The 20,025-nt window shown below is 49.3% G+C and overlaps 1 protein-coding gene across 1 annotated transcript in view; it reads left to right on the top strand.

The window, feature by feature from the left end:
• Positions 1–20,025, top strand: part of LOC135824637 (protein slit-like) — a 244,559-nt gene that overhangs the window by 177,333 nt on the left and 47,201 nt on the right. Inside the window, exon 7 of the mRNA XM_065337361.1 lies at positions 19,559–19,744. Within this exon, the coding sequence (XP_065193433.1) occupies positions 19,559–19,744 (186 nt within the window). The remainder of the gene's footprint in view (positions 1–19,558; positions 19,745–20,025) is intronic.

Below are 20,025 nucleotides of genomic sequence, written 5' to 3'. Positions count from 1 at the left end.
GCGAGGTCGGAAAGGTATCAAAGGCGATCCTCGAAAGGATAGTCCCGGATATCCGGCTCCAACTGCCAACAACTGCCTGGAAGAACACATCCGCCGTGATCGACTGGTTCGAGGGGCTGGAGGAAAAGCAAAACTGCGTTTTTGTATGTTTTGATGTCGTGGAGTTCTACCCGTCTATCTCGGAAGAACTATTATTAACGTCGTTGGAGTTTGCCAGAGGCTTCACATCGGTGTCTTCGGAGGACCAGGAAGCTATCCTCCATGCACGGAAATCCCTGCTATTCGGCCTCGGGAAAGTGGTTGAAGAAGGGAAGCGGAGTATTCGATGTGACGATGGGATGCTATGACGGTGCTGAAGTCTGTGAGTTGGTTGGCACGCTGGCCCTGGCCAAACTATCCGAGGTGTACAACGGCAGTGACATTGGACTCTACCGCGACGATGGGCTGGCAGTGTTCCGGAACGTATCGGGACCGGAAGTGGACAGGATCAGAAAGGACATGACCAAAGTTTTCAACAGCCTAGGACTAAAAATTACCATCCAGGCAAACCTGAAATCAGTCGACTTCCTAGACATCACGCTGGACCTACGCACTGGCAAATACCGTCCATATCGGAAGCCCAACGACCGGCCACTGTATGTCCATCACAAATCCAACCACCCACCAATCATCATCCAGAACTTGCCCTCTTCCATCAGCCGACGACTAACGGACATATCAACGGATGAGGAGACATTCCAGGACGCATCTCAAATGTACAACAATGCGCTCAGAGACAGCGGGTACAATGAGACCGTCCAGTTCTTGCAGGAACGGAAGAGTGGGAACAGGAAGAGACAAAGGAAGAGACACCGGAATATCACATGGTTTAACCCACCGTTCAGTAAAAATGTGTCCACGAACATTGGTCAGCGATTCCTGCAACTCGTCAGCAAGCACTTCCACAAAGGTTGCAAATTATACAAGATATTTAACCGGAACACGCTAAAGTTCAGTTACAGTTGCATGCCAAATGTCGCCACCATCATCAAGCAACACAACAATAGTATCCTCCGCAGCGACCAACAGAATAAGACCAAGGATGTGAGAAATTGCAACTGTCGTGTCAAAAATGATTGCCCCTTGGAAGGAAACTGTCTAGCCTCGAGCATTGTGTACAGGGCACATGTAACCGGCAGCGACATGAAGGAGTACACTGGATTAACGGAAGGGACATTCAAGACACGATTCAATTGTCATCAACATACTATTCGCCACAAGAAGCACGAGACCTCAACGAGACTGTCCAGACACATCTGGAGACTGAAGGATGAAAACAAACCTTACAGTATCAGGTGGTCCGTTGTGAGGAGAGCCGCACCATACTCTAACATCTCGAAGCGCTGCAACCTGTGTCTAGCCGAGAAGCTGGAGATTGCCTGGGCCGACAGGACCCGCTCCCTCAACAAGAGGTCAGAGCTTGTGTCCAAGTGTCGTCATGAAAACAAGTTCTACCTCTGTAACTTTGCGCGCAAGGTCAAGTGAATCTAGCTGGTAGTCTCGCTGTCAAGTGTGTGTGTGTGTGTGCGTGTGTGTGTGTATGTGTGTGTGTGTGAGTGTGTGTGAGTGTGAGCGCGCATGTGTGTGTGTGTGTGTGTGTTTGTGTGCATTCGTGAGAAAGAGAGTGCGTGTGGGTGATTGGATAAATGCGGGTGCAAGTATGTGTGCGGTAGGTGTGAGAATGAAAGGATGAGTATTGTGGCCGTGTGTGTGTGTGTGTGAGAGAGAGAGAGAGAGAGAGAGAGAGAGAGAGACAGAATGTTTGTGTGAGATTTGGAGAATGTGTGTGTATGTAAGATTTAGAGAATGTGTGTGTGAGATTTGGAGAATGCGTGTGTGTGTGAGATATAGAGAATGAATGTATGTGTGCGTGTGTGTGCATGTGTGAGATATAGAGAATGAATGTGTGTGTGTGTGTGTGATAGAGAGAGAGAGAGAGAGAGAGAGAGATTTAGAGAATGTGTGTGCGGACGCGCGTGTGAGTGTATGTGTATGTGAGAAAAGGGAGAGAGTGTGGGTGTATGTTTGTGTAGTGGTGTGGGGCATGTGTGGATTTGGCATTAGTCCCCAGCTCTATTCTGTATCATTCATGCTGGAACTACTGCTGCATAGCCCCAAGTCTGAAGACTTGGCAACTTCACGCCTACACCTGACTCTTGCGCTATGATACGCGTCGCCTATGACACCCCTCGGAATTTCCCACCTTGCTCCCCCTTATGTTCTGGCTGCCCGTTTTGGACCCATCAGTTGCCTGATGATCGTAGAGATACGTGAAACTCGGAGTTGTGACAAAGCTTCCAAACTCTCTCTTGTGTACAAGGCTCTGCCCTACATGGGCATTGACCACTCTTCGGACAGTGAAGCACACCACTTGACTACAGACAGAGAGGTATCAATCTAAAAAGTCCAGAATCGTTTTCTGTTGTCTGATCGACAACCATCACCAGAATTAGATTTCACAGAAGGAGATTTTTACTCCTTGGAAGGAAGTGGACTCAGATTTTACAAATCACCTGGTGAGTTAGTAGAAAGACTGGGTTTACTTTGCGCTACCGGAGAGGCAGGAAATACATCAAAGAAATTCATTAAAGGGGAAGTTCACCGTAAAATCAAAAATCAGATAATTATGGTATTGGGAAAAATCGATTGGTGTATGTCTCGTCTTCATCCGGTGACTGTAACCGGAGATATACGCAACTGAATTATCACTTTGATCCCCGGTTTTTGGCGCCGCCATGGCGTCATGGAGCTGTGACGTCAAAGAGATAGAGGAGCTCCTGGAGCTCGGAAGTTTTACCTGGAGTTGGACGGAGAAGAAAGTGAAGTCGTGAATGTCCAAGGCGGAAACAGCATGGGCGGAGACGATTCAGACGGTAGGTCTAGCTCCTTGTCAGTAGATGACAGTGACTCCGACGAGAGCGAGTTGGGCGCCAGTGATGTCCTCGCATACGCGAAGGAACCGGAGTATACCGAGGATGAGATCATACAGATGGCGAGTGCGGAGCAAGTTGGTGTAAATACTGACGAAGCTGCAGCGGCCGCTGCCGACAGTGACCCTGCAGCTTGCTTAGAGGACTGCTGGCCACCTGCCGATCGTTTTGGCAATACGTCGTGGTGTGAATGTGGTAAATGCGTCGTTCAGTTATTGCGGAACGACTGCATTTGCTGCAAAGATGTTCCGGAATCGGCAGCGATTGGTGAGTCTGGCTGCATTTCTTGCACCTCACACTTCGAGGAAGGCTGCAGCAACCAGCACGCGCTCTACATTGCACTGTTCGGCGTTTTGGACACCATCGGCATCCATCAGCCGGCCGGATCGAAGCCATCTGAATTTGAAAACCGGTGCGTGCTAATACTGTAGTGTAATACTGTCGTTGATGTTGCATTGGAGAAATGTATTTCCTCATCAAAATAAATAGTGTTCCTTGGTGCAAAGATATATAGCCAGCATATTGGCTCGTATACTTCGTCAAAAATAATTGTGTTGTAGTGTGCTGCTGTTACACTGAAAAGTACGTCGACATGGGAGACTAACAGCAGGAAAATCTACTCTCCTGTTCCCACTGCAGCGCACCGTTATGCAGCATACCGACAATAGTGATGATGATCGTGAGGATGACGAGCGGAACGAGGAAGAGGATGATGAGATGAACGAGGAGGAGTCGGGTGGAAGGGAGCGAGATGAGGCGGATGAATGTGTTGATCGTAAGAAGTCAGCTGTGTATCTACACTTGTTATCTCGTCCTGACTGTCTTAGTGTGTATGATGACTCTCATTTTTCTGTACTGTGTCGTGCGCGTTATGTCCAACAGTTGAAAGTCCTTGAGGCAGTTTGTATACGTATTCATAAGCCTGTTTTGTGTAAGCAGAAGGAGCACGTTATTGCACTGAAGTTGTATTCGTAGGTTGACACTTCGTTTAGTGCCTTCTCGCCTTTGGTTATGTAATCTTGTTACCTTTTTGCGTTTCCTCTAGTGGTTTTATTGCACTTGTATCTTGTTGTTATTTTCTAACACCCTTCTATTTACAGTACTTAACTTCAGTTTCTTTGGTTGTATCCTTAGTTCCGTATTTTTCCCACTGATGATAGGAACCAGAAAATCTATTACTGGTTTTCAATAATATTTTTGTTATAAAATACACAGTAAATACATGTCAAACAAGTAACGTAGTTGGGTGATGTCTGCGGCCTTCATCCTATTCATAGCTATATTAAAATTATTATCTCCACGTAGATTAGATGTTATGTTGTGTCATCCTACAGCAACATCAGCAAACGATGCAGCCTGTGCCTCACAGAGAAGTTTCACATCCTCACCACTCCAAATGCCATCTCACTTAACAAAAGGAGCGAGTTGTTATCAAAGTGCCGCCACCAGCGCAAGGTTTTGCTGGGTTATGAAGTGATATAACGTGTATGACGTGCTATGGGTTTGGCGTGTGTGTGTATGTGTGTATGTGCGTTTTCATCGATCTCCGCAAGGCGTACGACTCGGTACCGCGCGCTGCACTGTTGCTGGCCCTTGAGGTGTATGGTGTGCCTGGGTCACTCATCCAGCTGATTGACGGCTTCCATTCAGGCATGCAGGCTGCTGTTCGGGTTGATGGTGATGTGTCTGGGAACATCTCGGTTGAGAATGGTTTGCGGCAAGGGTGCGTTATGGCCCCACTGTTGTTTAATCTGTACTTTGGTCTTGTGCTGGAAGCATGGCGTTCAGCTATAGCAGCAGCTGGTGTTAACGGTGTGTCCCTGATATCTTCAATCCATGGAAGTGGCAATCTATTTCCCAAGCGAACCCGTCAAACTGGCACGACATCGGTCAACGACCTGGAGTTTGCAGATGATGCAGCACTACTTGCACCATCCCGTGAGTCAGCTCAACTGGCTTTGGAGCTGTTCAGCAACTTTGCTTCTTCCTTCGGCTTGACTCTGAGTACAGCGAAGACCAAGTTCATGGCCGTTGGTGCAAATTTATCATGTGCTGACCGCCTTCCGCTCTTTGTTGGTCCGGAGGAGATCGAAAGTGTCAAATCCTTTGTGTATCTTGGCTCTGTGATAACTGCTGACACCCGCTCATCTGCAGATGTGGCCAGAAGACTCGGTAAGGCAGCGGCAGCTTTCGACCTTATGCGCCGTGTCTTTCTTGACCGAAACCTTTCCATCGCCACCAAGCGCCATCTTTACGATGTTTGCGTTCTGTCCACATTGCTCTATGCCTGTGAGTGCTGGACTCCGCTGAAGAGAGACATGGTTGCCATCAACAACTTCCACCACCGCTCCCTCAGGTTCATTCTGGGTGTATCCCGGCTCGATCAACAGCTGCAGCATGTCAACAACCAGGAGCTGCGAAGACGCTGGGGTGATATGGCACTGCCCTCTGATACCGTCAGACACCGCCGTCTGCAGTGGCTTGGGCATGTCGCCAGAATGCCAGATAACCGGCTTCCGAAGCTGATACTGTTTAGCTTCTTCTCAGATCCACGCCCAGCCTGTGGGCCACGACTGCGATGGAAAGACCTCGTCGCACGTGATCTTCGTTTCGGTGGCATAGTGAATTGGCTCACTTTGGCTCAGGATCGCCCAGCATGGCACGAGGCAATTGCAAAGACTCCGGATGATCTCGTGGAGTGTAACAACAACAAAGTCACCTGCAAGGTTTGCAACCGATCATTCACTGCTCGTGGGATTCACCGTCACAAGTGCTCAGCTGTACGGTCCTTACCTGTTGCCCAGCAGCCTGGGGCCCGTCACTGTGGAGTTTGTGACCGCTGGTTTCAAAGCGCTGGCGGTTTTGCAGTTCATCGTTGTGTGGAGCGTCAGACATCGGACGAAATACCAGCTGTTTCAACGAGATGCAGCCTGAATTTGGACTGCTGCCAGCACCATTGCTCGATCTGTGATCGCTGCATGAAGAGTCAGGCTGGTTTTAACCGCCATAATTGTACTCGACGCAAACGACTGCGAAAGGACCAGAGGACTAATCTGCCCATTCAATGCAGCCTATGTAACGAATGATTCTCCCGCCCGCAGGACCTCACCCGCCACCGAAGACAGAAACACTAGCTATGTGTAGAACGGTCCCCTTTCACCTCAATTATTCTCCTTGTTTCTTTTTTCTCGCTGTTGTCTCCCGCTTCTGGGAGCGACGTGGCCATTTTGTGGCAGTTGTACATAGTAGTAGTAGTATGTGTGTGTGTGTCTGTGTATGTGTGTGTGGTGCGTGTGTGTTTGGCGCGCGCGCGCGCGTGTGTGTGTGTTTAGGTGCGATAATGCAGGAGTGTGGAGTGTGTGAGAACGAGAGGCTGTGTGTATGTGTGTGTGTGTGTGTGGTGCATGTGTGTGTTTGGTGCGTGTGTGTGTTTGGTGCGTGTGTGTGTGTGTGCGTGCGCGTGTGTTTAGCCGTGATAATGCGGGAGTGTGGAGTGTGTGAGAACGAGAGGCTGTGTGTGGATTAGTGTGTGTGTGTGTGGGTGAGTGTGCGTGTTTATGTTTCACCCAGCACCTGAGATAATGATTCTTGCACGTCAGAGCGTACTGCCTCTGGGAGGTGTTGAATGATTATCATATTGTCTGCACTGAATTATTCTATCTCCTCTGCTTGCCTTCATATACCTGCGTTTTTCTAATCTCCTTATGTTGTCTGATGATTGGTTTTTGCCATGAAACTCTGAGTTACAACAAAAAAACAGCCCTATATACTTCCTTTTGTGTACCTCTTGCGTACTACGCTCTGCCCATTCCGGGCATTTGAGCACTATTGCAGGTTTAGGTGCACACCCTCTGTGTAGATTAGATGTTATACATTTTTCAATTTTCCTATTTTTTTCAGGCATTACCTTGTATTTGAACCCGCACTATCGCCCTACATGCATTCCCCCATACACTTCGCATTCATACTCATTCTTGCAAGTTGCCTCACGTTATGATCTTGCGTTTGAAAGCCCTATTTGAATAGTGCGGCCAGCTGCGTTTAATGGTACGGTACGGTGCGGGACAGATACGGGATGGGGCCAGGCGTGACACAAACACACAAACAAACACCAAACGAGAGAGCTTGGAAGCTCAGCGCCCTACGCTATGCTTTTTTGCCTTGATGACCTAGACAAAAAAAAGCATAGGGATGTTATAAACTCTTATATAAGTTTCTACTTTTTGTTTTTAGACATAACCTGGGATTCGAACCCGCAATATCGCCCTGCATGCATCCCCCGATACACTTCGCATACATACTAATTCTTCCAAGTTGCTTCACGTTATGATCTTGTGTAGTATCCCTGCCCGAGCAATACGGAAGTAGTACGGAACTAATACGGAGCTTTGCCTGATGTATATTTAGTGTATCTCCGTATGTAAGCGTACGACGTCTGCTGCATAAAAGCGGCTGCGCATTTCTGTTTTGATGAAGATGAGATTTTGATAATAACGAGCTATTCAACCTCCAGGTGTGCATCGGAGAGAAAGTCAGTTATTTTGCCGCTTCTTCTTTCACTAATAATAATATATCTCAGGTGTGTACCTGAGAGAAGAAGTAGAATAAAAGTAATTCTTGTTGATTTCACCGCGCCTACCACTCGGCTACCCATTACATTGGTGGCAGCGGTGTGTTTTTGTAAAATAAAACAACGTGATTCGACCCCAGACCCCCATGGCTCAACCTGCTGCAGCTCCCTGACACGAATCAAGATGAGAATCATGTTTCTTGCCTTCCTGGGCTTGGCCCTGCTTATTAGCTTGCAGCACAGTCAGGGTGCTAGCGTGGATCACCCTTCTCCCCGCACGGCATCCACTGGTGACTGGAGACTCCGATGGCGATTCCAAGCGACCCGCTACCTACATGTATACTACCGGCGGTGATGGCAAAGCTGATGAGGACGACAACAGGCAGGCTGCTCCCCAAGACAAGGAGGGTATTTCCCAAGACCAGCAGCGTTTGATTTTAGCCGGCACGCAGTCGGAAGCAGGAGCCCAGTCTTCACTTGGTACTTCGCCTCCGTGGTGGGATGCAGATTTTCGTCAACACTATTCCTGGCTAGACCATCACTCTTTACGTCACGCAAAGCGATGCTATCGACAATGTGAAGACCACGATTCAAGACGAGGAGGGAGGTCAATCAGGTCATTTGTCTGACGCCGAGCTAGCCGCTCTGAGTGACCGGCTCAACCAAGATGAAGATAAAACCTGGCTTGCTCTCCGCCGTAGCTCCAGCCGCCGCCGTGGTTACTAACGCTGATTCCAGGTATGGCATTTTCTTTCCTGTCTTCCTTCAGTCTCCCTGTTCTCTTCAGTCTTCCTTTATGCGAGTGTGTGAATCCAGTTTAGTTTGGTAGGCGTCTGATCATGGTGAGCCACGGCTTACCCAGCTAACGTGGGACAATGTGTGTGACCGCGCCCCTTATAGGTATAGTGTATTCAGTTCGGTTTTTGACCTGCGATGTTCCTGGCGGGTTGTGCCAGCGTTGTGCAGCAAGAGTGCTGTGGTTTTTCAGGTCCTATTTGGAGGACAGTTCTTTCCCCTTTTGACCACGTGAGATCGTGTGAACCTGGTGTGCTTCTACTTTATGATTTGTTATCAGTTCATTTCTTCTGTCCACTCTAAACGTTATCATTTCCGATATAATTTGCCATCTTTCGGTTGACGCTGTGTTCATAACTCTTCACTAATTTTTTGAAAATCACGAGGGCGTGATTATCTGTAGGAAGGGAGGGTGTAGTATCCCTGCCCGACCAATACGGAAGTAGTACGGAACTAATACGGAGCTTGGCCTGATGTATATTTAGTTTTTCACTCACAAAGCGACTGTTCAGTACATGGGGTAGTGGTCTACCAGAGCAATCACACTCACCACCGTGGTGGTTTTCCAGAAATGAGTAGAAGCAAAAAACCACACTCGCAGCCACATAATAGATAAATAGCTGAAAAACATCTAAATCCATCAAAGAACCGCCAGCAAGCGGGAGAAAAGGCCGTGAAATCAAGTGAAACAGCATGGCCAGTGGTGAGCATGGGTGACTGGGCAGCAGGGGAGCGCCTGAAAAACAATGACTCCCTACATTCCTAGCCGCGACCGCTCAACCGGGCTAGAGGAAAAACACGCCTTTCGGCCAAAAAACCTTTCTTCTTCATTAATTGCTGCCCCGCTGCCAGTCAGACCCAAGAATAGAGATAGCAAGAAATGGTATGTAATAACCGGTGTATGTCATAATCATAAGCCACACACATAGGCATAGATTGTCAAGAAGAACAGCGGACGACTCCCATGAAACCAGGGTGGGTGGGCGGGCAACTTCAACTACCACGAGGAAAAACAAAGACCACGATGGCAGGTTCAACGGAGTTGCGCAGAACAAGAGCAAATGCACGAAAATATTTGTGAGTGAAAAATACGTTTTTTTCACTCTTTCGCTACGCTCAGCCGTGAAAAAACAAAACTTTTCACTCACAAAGCGACTGTTCAGTACATGGGGTATTGGTCTACCAGAGCAATCACACTCACGATGTAAAGGATAGTGAGGCCGATAGGAGAGCAGCACACATAGATTTGGACAAGGAAAACGAGCAGTGTGGCTCATGGCGCCAGTGTGCCAAAGTCTTGGGCACTGTGACCACCATCTGTGGCCAAGTGTATAGTTACTATGAACATTATGGAGACCCGGCCAGACTTGCCCTGGGTTGCTCACTAGTAGGCCAGGTTGGGTCCGGTGGCAACCGGGCGAGCACACATCAGCCAGGATAACATGATCAGCAGTGCACTCCGAGCAGACAATATCTCTGCGAAATGCCCGAAAGTTCCCCTGCTAGGTTGCGAGTGCTACATCATGGAGTAGTACTGCCAGTAAATTCAATGTGAGGTGCTGTACTTCCGTGATTGGGCTGGACGTCCGTTCAGTTCCTGCAAGAGAAGAAATCCTGTATCGGATGCACACGTCCGCCCCTCACACACTTACTGCACACTCATGCACTCTTACGCACATTCACTGTACCCACACGTACTGTACACACACACACACATCCTGTACACCCACGTACTGCCCGTGCACGTACACTCCTCCGCGTGCCCGACAAAAAACGGGGTGAAAAGCCGGTACCGAGACATAAAAAACCCACATACCTCTATGTAACTCTCACTCTCTCTCTCTCTCTCTCGGTTTCAACATGTCTGTCATCATTCATAACCACATGATCGTTCATCAAGTCATACACCATCATGTGTCATCACTGACCATCAGGCTTCTCTCTCATCATGGCATCTAGCCATACACAACCATGTGTCATCACTGCCCATCGGGCTTCTCCTTCATCATGGCATCAAGCCATACACAACCATGTGTCATCACTGCCCATCGGGCTTCTCCCTCATCATGGCATCAAGCCATACACAGCCATGTGCCATCACTGCCCATCGGGCTTCTCCCTCATCATGGCATCAAGCCATACACAACCATGTGTCATCACTGCCCATCGGGCTTCTCCCTCATCATGGCACCAAGCAATACTCATCACTGCCCATCGCGCTTCTCCCTCCCCCTCATCACGGCATCTAGCCATACACAACCATGTGCCATCACGGCCCATCGGGCTTCTCCCTCATTATGGCATCAAGCCATACACAATCTTTTGTCCTCACTGCCCATTGGGCTTCTCCGTGAGGATGGAATCAAGCCCTACGCAATCATGTGTCATCACTGCCCATCGGGCTTCTTACTCACTCCATCATCACTCACATACACACTAAATAATGGGTTACCCATTTATACACCACACAAGGCCGTTCCCAATCGCTTGCATCATGTCCAGTCGTGGGTGATCCGGTGTCTGTTCCACGGCCTAGGTACTGGCTTGGTACTGAAAAGACAGCAAGAGGAAAACATATAAATACTTCATTAAGATTCAACACCGAAAACATAAGGACGGCATGCACAAGCGAGATCAAGATACGTAAAGCTTTAGCCAGTTGACTTGGCCTGGCAGCTGACTGGGGTGTCTCGCACACCTTACACAATCAAAGTGGTGGCTTAACTTTTATGAATTGGTTTGGCGTTACAACAGTGGAGTTGTGCAGTGTGCCATCATGTTACCTCACCTCGCGAGGATTACGCGCTACCTGCCGCTTTAGTTATCGCTCCGTCTGGAACGTACCCTGATATTGAGCGTGTTCGGGAACCCTACTCTTACTCTCTGGACGAAGGAAACCTGGACAGTATTGCTTCCCACCCCTGGTCAACATCGCATGTCCCCCTGCGGTTGCTGTCACATTATCTGTTGTGCTGTTGTCGCTTGCTGCAATAGCCCATGACTATTGTCGTACTTGTTTGCACTCATACAATCCCAGGCTGTACTTTGGAACTGTTTCCATTGCCCATGTACTCCTTATTCTTTGCTTGCTTTTATGCTGAGAGAACATATGCTGGCTCCCTGTACTGCTTAGCTGTGTACTCATTCGGTAGAAATGTGTGAATAATACTAATATCTGACGTGAGTGAGGTGGACGGGCACCTCGGGAACACAAGTTTGAAGTCAGCAAGCAGTCAACTTTTGCGTGAATTTCTTCCGGAACCATGTCTGGTGGGCCCCACCCGTGAAAAAACAAACAAACATTTGTCTCGTCCTGCCGGCCAATTGTCCCCCCTTGTGCGTCCGATGGCTGCGGACGTCGAAATCTGTTACACCCCGATTACACCTGGCCGGAAATCTACTAGCATTTTGCACGATGTTTGACTTGGACAACATTTACTGCCCTGCCATTGTTGCCCGATTTTTGTACTCAGACTGACAAACTAACTACTCTTGTTGTTCATGGTTGCCTCTACAAACACGATATTGTCATGTACATCGCTCTGCACATCCATAACATTCTGATGGTCCCGTGACATTGATCATGCACCCTGTGTAGGGCCTAGAGCGGTACGGACTGGGCGTTTGTTTGCTCCCTTGAATACGACGGCATGTACACCCCTTTCGATCGTGTCAACTACATGATTATATACTTCTTAAATTATCAAAAAAACATCCACAGTCTCAAGTACTGATACTTATCTTTTCTCTCCGGTCCATGTGCGGTCCGAAAACTGGCTGGCTGTCCCAATGAACTCCGGTTGGTGTTGTCAACAGACAGCTACGACCTTGCTGCCCTTCGCCACGATATCAGACAACTACTTCAGTATGACTGCGGTGTCACCTCTGCCAGGAGCTTCGCCACCGTTTGGGACACGATGTTGTGATCGACAGCGCTCATCACCGACTCCGTAGACTCTCGATCTCATCACTGCGCCCACGGAAAACTCTCAAGGACTCGCTGAAGCTTTGAAGAGTATGGTTGCGGTACAGGTAGGTGTCGACTCGACATGTCGGAACTGAGTGACCAATTGTTTTGTCAACTAAATTTTACTTCCCCAATCTTTGCTGGTCGTCCGAAACGCCCTGATTTGTGTAGCTGTCAACGGTGACTCTGCTCCGCCTGGTACCAAACTTGCTTGTGTGTGGCGGATTACGCTCAGCTCGTTTTAGCTGTTTCCGCCTTTCGCAGATCGATCTGCAGCTCCCAAAAACGTCAGGTTACTGGTACATCAGTTTGCAGGCCCAACCAGGCGATGTGGACCTTTTGTAGGCTGGACCGATTCATTATAGACGGTGCACGGCACTGTCGTTTCTTTCTCCCGGACTATTACACTGTAGATCTACTCTGAAAAAATAATAAGATGAGTTGTGGTGTTATGTGGCTGCGAGTGGAAACTAAAAACTGGAGCACTTGAAAACTTCACCTATCACGAGGAAAAACAAAGACCACGATGGCAGGTTCAACGGAGTTGCGCAGAACAAGAGCAAATGCACGAAAACATTTGTGAGTGAAAAATACGTTTTTTGCACTCTTTCGCTACGCTCAGCCGTGAAAAAAGAAAACGTATCTCCGTATGTAAGCGTACGGCGTCTGCTGCATAAAAGCGGCTGCGCATTTCTGTTTTGATGAAGATGAGATTTTGATCATAACGAGCTATTCAACCTCCAGGTGTGCACCGGAGAGAAAGTCAGTTATTTTGCCGCTTCTTCTTTCAATAATAATTATATCTCAGGTGTGTACCTGAGAGAAGAAGTAGAATAAAAGTAATTCTTGTTGATTTCACCGCGCCTACCACTCGGCTACCCATTACACTTGTATTAACCTTTACCCCTTTTTTTTGAGTGATGTGAGGGAGTCGTAGTTTTTGGAGCTCTGCGTCGTCAAGTTTTCTGTACCTCTGCGGGCGACTCTATCGCACAATGCTTTGACGGTATGGCGGACAGCAAGGAGGGACCACCAGGGGGTCGTCATCTGGAAACCAAGGGCCAATGTTGCCGGTGCAACGGCAATGGCACCTGCAACAAATGCAAATGTGCTAAAGAGAATCGTAAGTGCACGAGCTGCGCGCCAGGACGGAAGTCGAACTGTAAGAACACCGTAACCGTACGAGAAGAGCCAGCCGTTAGTCCCGTACCCAAGCCAGGGGCAGCCCCACCTGAGCAACTCGGATTTGCGTCGCCCAACCGAAGATCAACAACCAACACAACCACCGCTCAGAGAACGCCTGTGTCCTGTGCAACCACAGCGGATGACATAGCCTCCGCCGCACTCGCCGCTGCTATGTCGAAAGTTTCAAGCTCTCAACAGCTAGCATGGAACTTACTGGAATCCGCGGAGTCTGCGGAGTCAAGCACCAGTTCAGAAGTGTCAACTGGCAAGCAGGCTGACGGTGTCAGACCTACACAGCGGGACACGACAATGAGGCCGGCTACCACAGCTGAGACCCCAGAGTCACTCACTGCTGCTCTGCTTGCGGAGCGCCGACAAGAGGCTGCCTCCGAAAATTCGAATGATTGTACAGTAGCAAACAGAGACATTGGAAACATGCAAGATAGCATCCCGGATATCCCTGCTTGTACCGGTAGTACCTCACGTGCCAGTTTGCCAGCAGACTCAGGCACCCCGACCCAGCCACTCGCACAAACGCACTCATCACGTACGTCACCCACACACGTACACGTCTCTGACTCACAACAGCAAGCGTGGGACATGCTGGACCAGCACCATGAGACCCCCACAGCGGAAGAGGCTGACCTGTTGGCAAACCTGGCCTCCTCGCAGTCACAACTAAGCAGTGACATGGGCACACAGGAGCAGGAGCCGGTTGCAGATCCGCAGCCACAGCATCTTCCAGACTATGCCCCTGCCAGCAATCAGTTCTCGATGGGTGAGCACGACTTCCAGTCCTCTGCTCAGATCATCAACGCCGCATATGAAGAGGCCGTTCACTTTCGACCCAATCTCTTCATGCCACCATCAGGAACTGTCGGATCCACATTTGTGAAGATCATTGCTGGATTGTACAGGCGTTTTGCAGAAGCGTCCGCTGGGGAGGGCATTGCAATCAAAGCCGCAATGGTCGCCACCCAGCTCCTCCTCCAAAAGCCACATCGCGCCGAAAGGAGACAGGAATTCCTAAACTGCCGGAACCGCAGACTCCCACTATGGACAGGTGGTGACGTCGACCAGCTGGTGAGGGAAGCGCGCACCATCCAGCAGCAACTAGTATCCGCTGCCAAAGCCAAGCACACCGGTAGCAAGCACCCCGATGATGCCCGCCGCTTTGCCAACTTGATAGCAGAGGGCAAAACCACCACGGCAGTCAGAATGCTGTCCGATACCAGCTCTAAGGGTGTCTTGTCCCTTGACGACAAGATCAACGGGCAAACAGTCAGGGACATTCTGACCGCCAAACATCCGCCGGCAGAAGACCTGCAAGATAGTGCAGCAATCACAGGTGTCCCACCCCCACCTCCCCATCCAATCATGTTCTCCGCCATCACCAGGGATGTCGTGAAGCAGGCAGTACTCAACACCACTGGAGCAGCGGGGCCTTCTGGTATGGATGCAGTGGGCTGGCGACAAATCTGCACGTCATTCGGCTCGTCCTCTGACGACCTGTGCGATGCCCTAGCACTATGTGCACGCCGATTAGCATCGTGCCCTGTTGATCCAGCGTCATTGGAGGCCTACAATGCCTGCAGGCTCATTCCCCTAGACAAACAACAAGGTGTGCGCCCTATTGGCGTTGGGGAAGTTGTGCGCCGCGTGCTAGGGAAAACCATCTTGACAGTGGTTGGTCCAGCCATCGAACAAGCAGTCGGCTCTCTCCAACTCTGTGCCGGCCAACAGTGTGGCATCGAAGCTGCAATTCACGCCATCAAGACCACATTCGCAAATGACGACACGGAAGCCGTTCTACTTGCCGATGCCTCAAATGCCTTCAATTGCATTAACCGTGCTGCATGTCTCGCAAACATCCGCCACCTCTGCCCGGAGTTCTCAACTACCGTCATCAACTCCTACCGCTCCCCATCCAAGCTCTTCGTTGGAGGCGAAACACTTCTGTCTTGCGAAGGTACCACCCAAGGCGATCCTCTCGCCATGGCCATGTATGCACTTGGAACGGTACCCCTCATACAAAGAGCCAAGTCCAGCGGTGCCCTTCAAGCCTGGTTCGCAGACGACTCAACAGCGGGTGGCAAGCTGCGGACGCTGCGCATGTGGTGGTCTATCCTGGAGGAAGAGGGGCCAGCTTTCGGCTACTTCATCAACGCCAAGAAGTCCATTCTTCTAACAAAACCAGACCATGCTGACCTAGCAGCCGAGCTCTTTGGTGACACCAATGTGGACATCCGGGTTGACGGCTGTCGTCATCTGGGCGCAGTTCTGGGCACCCCACAGTACTGTGAGGGTTTTGTTCGATCGAAAGTCCAGGAGTGGTGCGCAGAGGTTGCAGTCTTAGCCCAGTATGCTGTCACCCAGCCCCAAGTAGCATTTGCGGCATTTGGACAGGGCCTGCGGCACAAATGGGCCTTCATAGCCCGCACCGTGCCTGACACCGCGCACTTGCTAGCTCCGCTGGAGGACACGATCCGCGTGAAGCTCATTCCCGCCATCACCCACCGACCTCCTCCAGGTGATCTTGAAAGGTCCATCCTAGCTCTACCCTGCAGAGACGGAGGTTTGGGGCTCCTCATCCCGGCCTCCCTGTCAGTCCAGCATCGTGACTCCAAAGCTATCACGCGCGCCCTCGTAGAGCGTATCCTGCGTCAGGATGAATCCCTCGACGGCATCCCGCACGAGACAAGAAAAGCGAAGGCAGATGCTTCATCACAAGCCCGCCGTGCACGCATGGACCACGCCAAGTCCATCAAGGATAGCTGCCCTCCCACCACGCTTCGTGTGCTGGAGCTGGCATCAGAGAAGGGAGCCTCTAGTTGGCTTACCTGCCGCCCGCTCCGTCGCTATGGTTTTGTTCTCAACAAACAAGCTTTCCGCGACTCGCTTCATTTGCGCTATGGTTGGATCCCGTCTGGACTGCCCTCAACCTGTGCATGCGGGGCTTCTTTCACACCTGAACACGCTTTGTCCTTCCCCATTGGCGGCTACCCCTCCATGCGTCACAACGACCTCCGTGATTTAACAGCATCCCTCCTGAAGGATTGGCCCATGACGTGAGCACCGAACCTTCACTGCAACCGATCACCGGTGAGACCTGCGTCATCGCACAGCGATCTCAGCCGACGGCGCTCGCCTGGACGTGGCAGCATCCGGCATATGGGGTGGGCGTTTCGAGAAGACGTTCCTAGACATCCGCGTCTTCAACCCCCATGCACGGTCCAACTGCCAGCAGTCACTTCCAGCTACTTACCGAAAACACGAAGCTGAGAAGAGGCGCTCGTATGAGGAGCGAATCCGTGAAATTGAGCACGCGTCATTTGTGCCGGTCGTCTTGAGTGCATCTGGAGGATTCGGGAAAGCGGCCACTGCGCTCTACAACAGAGTTGCCTGTATGCTTTCGGACAAGAGAAAAGAGCCCTATTCCACCGTACTGGCCTGGATCAGGTCAAGGGTCTCTTTCTCTCTTGTCCGCTCGGCAAATGCTAGCCTCCGTGGACATCGCGCCGCTCAACCGAAATCTAACCGAGCTTTGGCTGACATTCCCGCTGTCCTGGCCGCAGCAGAATGCCACTTCTGATTCTCTGTTCCATTTTTCTTCTTCTTTTACTTGTGTTGCGTGCACGATTGATCTTGGTTTTTCCATTATTATTTGCCATGGCGACCCCCGTAAGTCCAAATAACTGGCAGGGCAGGGTTGGGCCTTTTTCTTTTTTCACGAGTCTCATTATGTTCTGTTGCCCGTGCAAATCCGTAGAGGCGCTACGGATTTTTTATACGTCATATTTGGCAGTTTTCTGCATGCAGTTGAAAAAAAATTACACTTGTATTTGAAAGCCCTATTTGAACATGCATTGTGGCCAGCCGTCTTTGAATGTACGGTACGGTACGGGACAGGTACGGGACAGGTACGGGCAGGTACGGGACAGGTACGGGACAGGTACGGGACAGGTACGGTCGAGGCTAATACGATACCGTCTACCGCCTTGATGACGGCAAAAAAAGAAAAGGGAGGTTATAAATTTTTCAATTCTCCTTTTTTTCAGGCATTACCTGGGGTTCGAACACGCACTATCGCCCTACTTGTACATGAATACCCCCATACACTTCGCATTCATACTCATTCTTCCAAGTTGCTTCACGTTATGATCTTGCGTTTGAAAGCCCTATTTGAATATTGCGGCCGGCTGTATGTGGCCAGCTGTGTTTGATGGTACGGTACGGGACAGATAAGGGATAGCGCCAGGCGTGACACAAACACACAAACACACACCAAATTAAAGCTTTGTGGACCCTGGCTAGCGCCAGACGTTACTGAAGTAACGTCTTCTGCATAGCTACGGGAATTAAAGCTTTGTGGACCCTGGCCAGCGCCAGACGTTAATGAAGTACAGGTCCTCTCTCGTTACAACGAGTCCGGTTAGTACATAAACCCCGTTAGTAAATAGAAATCTGAAATCTCCTGGCGAAACGTGGTCTATATAACTGTTTACAGGTCCGGTATAATCCGTTAGTACATAAAATCCGTTATAACGACCCTTTGCCCAGGTCCCTGGAGTGCCAAACCCTCAGTGTAAGATAATATTGACCATGCAGGACCAAGGCCAAAACACGTAGGATAAAGCAGAAAGAGGAAACGTATTATGTCTATGGAAGGGTTATGTTGGAGATTTTCAATTATCTTATAACGAGTTGAAGCGTCGAAATTTATGTTGTATCGAGGGTAGCCCCGGTGAGTACGAAGTACAGTAGTGCCTATTTTACCTTTAGCTGCAAGTCCTGATACAAGATAAGTCTTGTTATAAGATACCTTTTTCGATGGCCCAGAGATTATCTACTAACGGTGTGTGTGACTCAGCGCTGGAGTGGATTACAGACTACCTATCCGATAGAACCCAAGTTGTCTTTGTAGGTGGACTTCTCTCAGATGCTTCACCTGTTCTATCCGGAGTGCCCCAGGGATCCATCCTAGGGCCTCTTCTTTTCGTAGTGTATATTAATGATCTTCCCAGTCATGTTGAAGGTGTGTCCTTATTTGCTGACGATACTGCACTGCTCCGGTTCAATGAGAGTCTAGACAGGCTGCGAGACAGTCTCCAGCGCGGTATCAACGAAGTCCATCAGTGGATGACTACCTGGAGGCTAAGACATAATATCGCCAAGCCAGAGATAGTATTCCTGCTGAACTCAGAGCCAACCCCTGCATTCACTCTTCCCGGATCCCTCACAGACCTCACAGTTGTAAATCAATACAAGCATCTTGGTTTGGTCATTGACTCAGACTTATCCTTTAGTAGGCATGTCGACTATATCTGTAGCAATGTCAATAAAGCTGTTGGCTACCTCGTGTCTTACTGCTCCCACCTGCCGCATGAATTCATTCGCCTTCTTTATTATTGCTATATTCTCCCCATTGTTCTCTATTGCTCAACCACCTGGTCATCTCTATTATTGGTGTTCAAGGCTTTGTGACTGTTCTCCTAGTCACAGGGGTCACAGGGGTCACAGGGGTCGTGATTGATCAGTGAGTTCTATACTTAATGTATGTTAAAAATGGGTTACCCATCTTGTGTAGCTTTCCACTACGCGCGTATACGCGGTTCGCGGCTGTAGTTATTATCATGTATACTCTATTACTATTTCGTCATTTCGCCACTGCATTTACATGTATGTACCGTCAGCTGTAATGATATCTGTATTATCATTTTCCTGTGTTATTCATTGAAGTAAATAGTTGACATTTTGTAGTAACCCGTTTCCAGATATATTATTTTAACGCTGTTGAAGTAAATAGCTGACATTTCGTGTGTTTTGCCTGGATGATCCTTACTTATTCCCTTTTGCCTATCCTGCAGTGGAATGCGTGTGTGCTCCTCATTGGCTTCGCTCGTTCCCTTCGGGAACGGATACGATAATTTACTTACTTACTTAGCCAAGCTTGCTTGATGATGTCAACGCGAACAAGCAAAATGATTATAATAACCATTTCTTCCCATACTGATGTACATTGATCGAACACCGATGTTAGTCATTTTCCCTTTCCCTGGCTTTTATCTGTAGACAAACTCAATCAGCCATCAAATCCAATGAATGGAATATATTCGACAGATACTATTTCTGCAGAGAACACAACGTTGACTGTAAAGTGCAAGACTGGTTTCCGGAATGATCAAAGTGCAATACAGTCAACAATGAACTGTCAATTCCCAGGAACCTGGACAACCCTCCGTACTGAGCCTTGCCGCCGTACGTGAGTCCATATGTTATAATGTTTTTCATTGACATCACAGGTTTTCAAAACAGTTGGCTGAGTTTGAGGGTGATAGTGACCAAGGAGTTTACTCCTGTCTACAGAATGTAGACTAGAACCATTGAGCACAGGTTGCATACATCAGGTTGCTGGCAGCTTCAGACAAAATTATTGTCTTCTTAACCACTTCAAAGTGTCCATCTAGCTTAGATTGTAGGTCAGTGTATTGATGATGGCTGGCCACCTCCTATTCAAGAATGACCGCACCATTGTCTTC

This window comes from Sycon ciliatum, chromosome 9 (genome assembly GCF_964019385.1).
Source record: "Sycon ciliatum chromosome 9, ocSycCili1.1, whole genome shotgun sequence".
NCBI lineage: Eukaryota > Metazoa > Porifera > Calcarea > Leucosolenida > Sycettidae > Sycon > Sycon ciliatum.
The sequence above is the reverse complement of the archived record's forward strand: the minus strand, read 5'-3'. Positions and strand labels throughout refer to the sequence as shown.